Source organism: Aspergillus nomiae (assembly GCF_001204775.2).
Source record: "Aspergillus nomiae NRRL 13137 chromosome Unknown contig00796, whole genome shotgun sequence".
Taxonomy (NCBI): Eukaryota; Fungi; Ascomycota; class Eurotiomycetes; order Eurotiales; family Aspergillaceae; genus Aspergillus; species Aspergillus nomiae.
The window spans coordinates 1-4,568 of record NW_015378851.1 but is presented as its reverse complement, the minus strand read 5'-3'; the positions used below and the strand labels follow the sequence as shown (position 1 = coordinate 4,568).

Here is a 4,568-nt window from a genome sequence, read left to right as displayed (position 1 = left end):
TGATTGTCTGGCCCGCCTGATAGAATACAAAGTGGCCCACCTGATTGTCTGGTCCGCCTGTTTGTCTGGCCCGCTCGTCTATAGGTTACGTTATCATCACATTAGTACCTTGAATAATACGAAGTAGCACTTCTTGGAAGAAGGAACAAAGGCAACAACAGGCGGAAGGCGAGCCGGGCCTGGGGTGGGGCATCCGCGTAATAAATAATGCGCGCTTTTGTTTGGTGTTTTACAAAAGTACATCGGGTGTTGATCGGCGCGGCATGAATTAAGAGTTCCGAAAAAGAAACAGAATGCCAGGCGAGTGTTACGCCCGGGGCTTCTTCGTCAAGTCTGAGACCAGTTAGCGGACCACGTTCCAAGGGTTACTAACCTGAAGTCGTCCCTCGACTTCCGTCGTTGTTGGGTTGCGGTCTTGGTGGGACGGGAGTCACTACGAGACTGCCGTCGATACCAGACTACCGTCGTCACAGGGATGCAGTCGACACAAGACTGCTGTCGATACTAGACTCGAGTCCAAAGGGCCAGGCCTATTAAGTACGTATATCTAATAGTTAAAAGAGTGCAAACGAGTTGAGACTGGTCGTGCTACGAAAGATAACTCTGTAGTAATAATGTAAATTAATCACGAAGAGCTAAACTAAGTACATGAATGAGTGTCCTTATATATCCTTGAATATCTACTCCCATCGTAACTCCCTTGGAGATAGAGGATAGAGTATATCTAATCGTGGTGCGTAGCGTCGTATACTCCCGATATACTCCCTCTAGGGTAGATCCTGGTATAGGTATCACGTGATGGGGCTGTTATCGGCGTCCGTAGCTCTCTCCAAATAACCACTAGATCAACGATTCGTTGGGTGCCTTCCACTCAGGAATCGGCCATCGTCATCCTATTGTTATTCTGCCTTGTGTGTCCGCCTTCGATAAGGTGCGCTAGACAAGGCTCTGTAACAGCGAGTCTCTGGCTATATAATTTAGATAAATTAATCTTATACTATTATCAGCCAAAGCATTTAAAAAGAAAATATTTTTTAAAGATAACTGCTAAAGTAATACGCGTAACCATTGTTAAATAATAGTAATATCCGTTCTCTATAATACATGGTATACTATAGGCCACTGGAGGCGATGAAGGAGTTGACTCTGTAACCGACAGAGCGTCAGGCTGAGCCCGGAAAGGGGAAACACTTGCGGTTCCGCAGAAAGGTTATATATTTTAGTAGCACGAAGTAGCTTATACCATTCATTGAGCAGGAATAGGAGCTGGTTGTCAGTTTTGGGTGCTGAATGCTATATGACGCCCTGGAGGAAAAAAAGGGTTAGTAATACTTTCTCGGAGAACTAGTCTACAATGATATGAAACATTCGTTATGGATACACCACTATCATATTACTGATGAAGAGAAGCTGTGCGGAACGGTAGGAAGAAGAGTCGGATTGAGGGATAAAAAATTATAACACAAAAAAGAATATGCTTCCAACGAGAATCGAACTCGTGCTTGCGGATTGCAGTTCCTTTAGATAGGAGCTGTCATATTTGATATGAGACCGCCGTCCTAACCACTAGACTATGGAAACTTGTTGTAATTTTGCTCATCTTTTGGCTTTATATTCCCAGATAATAAGCTGTTCATGCAAATTAAGAAAGCCCAGCAATATCAGACAACCCCCATACAATTGCCATACCCTTCATTGACCAATCAATATCCCAAAGGAAACCAACGTTTTTCCGATTCTAGTTTTTCATTTTTATCGCCCTTTGCAAACATCCGCATCATCTGTGTATATAGCTTTACGAGGGTAGTCCCTTGCGTTGATCGGTTTCCCTTACAGGGTGGAGGGGGTTGCCGTGGTTGAGACCTACTAGTTTTGCAGCTGAATAGTGGTTCAGGTACCCGAGTTCATCGTAGCATATATTTCATTTAATGACCTCATATCCTGGCTAATCATATGTTGCAGAGCATAATACATAATCGTAAATACGGAATTCGACTTCGCCATTGATCCGACATAGAAGCCCACTTCTCAAACAATGCTCCCAGAGTAGAAGGTCGGATTCAGAATAGAGCATAACTCAAATCAACATTTCACATAGAAACTTTTGATCTGAGTCTCGCTTCCTCCCCATCTCGGCACTCGACAGGTCGGCTTGATATCCTTCCCAAAGACGCTGACAGTCCGGTTGCCAGAACAGTGGTTATCGTTGAAGAGATGCACTCTGCAATGGGAATCTGTGATTTTGTCTGGGATGTAGGACAGTGCTCCGCCATTGAGAATTGCGTCGCGACAAGATGTGCTCCTGGTTCCGGAGAAGAGCGTTATTTCTCCCGTGCAGTGATCATTTTGGTATACGGAAAATTCCCATGTTGCGTTTGGGATGGCGTGATGCTGGTGTTGAATGGAAGGGAGGGCGTAGGCTGTGCCGAGGAGGATAAGGGCATCGAAGAGGATTTGCATGATGTTGACCGTGGGTGTAGATGAATGTTTTTCGCGCTCTCGGTGGTTTATCTGTCGCAAGCCAGTTGGGGAACGAAATTGGATTCTTTCACCTAGAAGTCCTGATATCAGGTAAGCGTCGCAGCCTGCAGTAGTCGGTACGAAACAGATCACAACAAATGTGAGCAGAAACAAAAGATTCTTTGACTGGTTTAGAAAGTTTACTTTAGATTTCACTATTTAATATTCTCTGTGGAGACCTCAATCGGCAAGGGGCACCATAAGGTCTCCAAATATAGTCCACTTACCCAAAACTCATATTACCCAGTCTGCATATGCCAGGGTTTCAACGGTGGATTTCATGGGTCAATATTTCATTTCAGTAGCGTCCAGGAAAAGGGTGCATATGCACTATCCCTTTGGCCTCATTTCCTGTAGAGTGGCGAGTGTACGTTCGTTTATTCTTAAATCTTGAAGTTCATATATCTGCATGGAGAAAGTCGAAAGTTGGGTCAAAGCTTGGTTCCTCTATCCCCGGCCCTAAATCCAGTGCCCCGGCCGAACCAAGGCTGTGGTAATCGAGAACTTCCGAGTATCTGTAGATTCTTAATTAATTGCACAGTTTGCAGAACCAATGACAACGCACATCATGAGTTTCCATGTATCTGAAGGAAGATCGGCATTATTGAACGACCAGTCGAATTTCTCTAGAGCTGCAGGCTCGTCGTCGGGGTCATGGTAAGGAGCGAGATACGGGTGTTGCAAAGCGCTCTCAGCTGTTAGTCTCTTGTCTGGGTCAAACAAGAGCAGCTGTTCGAGGAGGCTGATAGCTGTTATAACAAATGAGTCCCCTTAATCGTTGCTTTATTCAAGTTAAAGGGTTATTACCATCGTTATCAAATCCGTGGAAGACAGCCTTCAGTGGACGTGGCTCCTGTTTCGGTAGTGAATTGACGACCCGCTGAGTCTAGAAGGCCCTTCATGTAAGCGTCTAACGTGACCTCATCTAACAAAGGAGTGAGAACACTCACATTTCCACTGGTTATTTTCTGAACTACCTCTGGAGGTGGGTTCCCGAGCACCTCTGTGATCAGGAAGAACTGGTTAATGTGGTCTTTCCCTGGGAACAACGGTCTCCCTCGAAGCATTTCGGCGAGAATACAGCCCGCGCTCCAGATATCCACCATTTTACCGTATCTCTGCCAAGTCAGCATGATTTCCGGTGCTCGATAGTACCTCGTCGAGACATAACCTGTCATCTGAGGTTCTTGTACTCGAGCCAAACCGAAATCGCAGATCTTTAAATCACAGTTCTCATTGATCAGGAGATTGCTTGGTTTTAGATCGCGGTGTATGACGCCGGCAGAATGGATATATTTCAGTCCGCGCTGTATAAGGTTAGAGATTCCCTATCAAGTCATCACCTATACGAGAAGTAATACCAATATCTGGTACATGAAGTATTGAGCAAACTTATTATCGAGGGGCCTTGCCCTTAAGAGTCGGCTGAGATCAGTTCCCAGGAGTTCCGTTACCAGGTATCTAACAAAGCCTGGTATCAGTACGCTGTGAGGGATTGTCCCCAAGATAAAACTATGTATAAGGTGAAATTTGCCATACGTACATGTCCTCTAGTGGAGAGATAAAGATATCGCACAGGCCAATAAGCTGCCTCATGTTAGCGTTGCAGGCATGTCACGACTGAGGGGTCCAAACATTCTCATGGCGCAACTGTTTCAGAAGCTTGACCTCTCTGTATGTCCGCTTTGCAATGGAAGTGTTGACAAAGGGGTTCATCATCTTCTTGACGGCGACATGTTGCTGAGTTATTTGGTCATATGCGGAACTGAAGCCCCTTTTGTTAGCATGCAAAACCAGAGGCCATGGTCGCTTTGGACCCAAATTCAGGATAGTAGGTGTAGTATATACCACACAAGTCCAAACGCACCCAAACCGACCGGTTGCACATTTGTGTATCTGATGGAATGTTATTCTACACCGTTACGAAGTATCTCACCCATGAAGACCAGTACCTGCTGGTGGTTTCGAACGTTGTACCCAAGATTTCTGCACGGATAAATTCCATGCTGTTGTCCAGGATCGACGTGACAGTAGTGGCAGGTTTCTAA

General features: G+C 45.3%; 1 protein-coding gene across 1 annotated transcript; it reads right to left on the bottom strand.

Annotated features, from left to right (window-relative positions):
* Positions 1-2,917: 2,917 nt before the first annotated feature.
* Positions 2,918-4,525, bottom strand: ANOM_011663 (mitogen-activated protein kinase mpkC; the record flags this gene model as incomplete). Its single annotated transcript, XM_015556919.1, has 9 exons — positions 2,918-3,035; positions 3,086-3,269; positions 3,328-3,406; positions 3,471-3,827; positions 3,882-3,981; positions 4,064-4,107; positions 4,156-4,285; positions 4,369-4,416; positions 4,473-4,525. The coding sequence occupies 9 exons, from the start codon at positions 4,523-4,525 to the stop codon at positions 2,918-2,920; spliced, it is 1,113 nt and encodes a 370-aa protein (XP_015400855.1).
* Between the last annotated feature and the right edge of the window lie 43 nt (positions 4,526-4,568).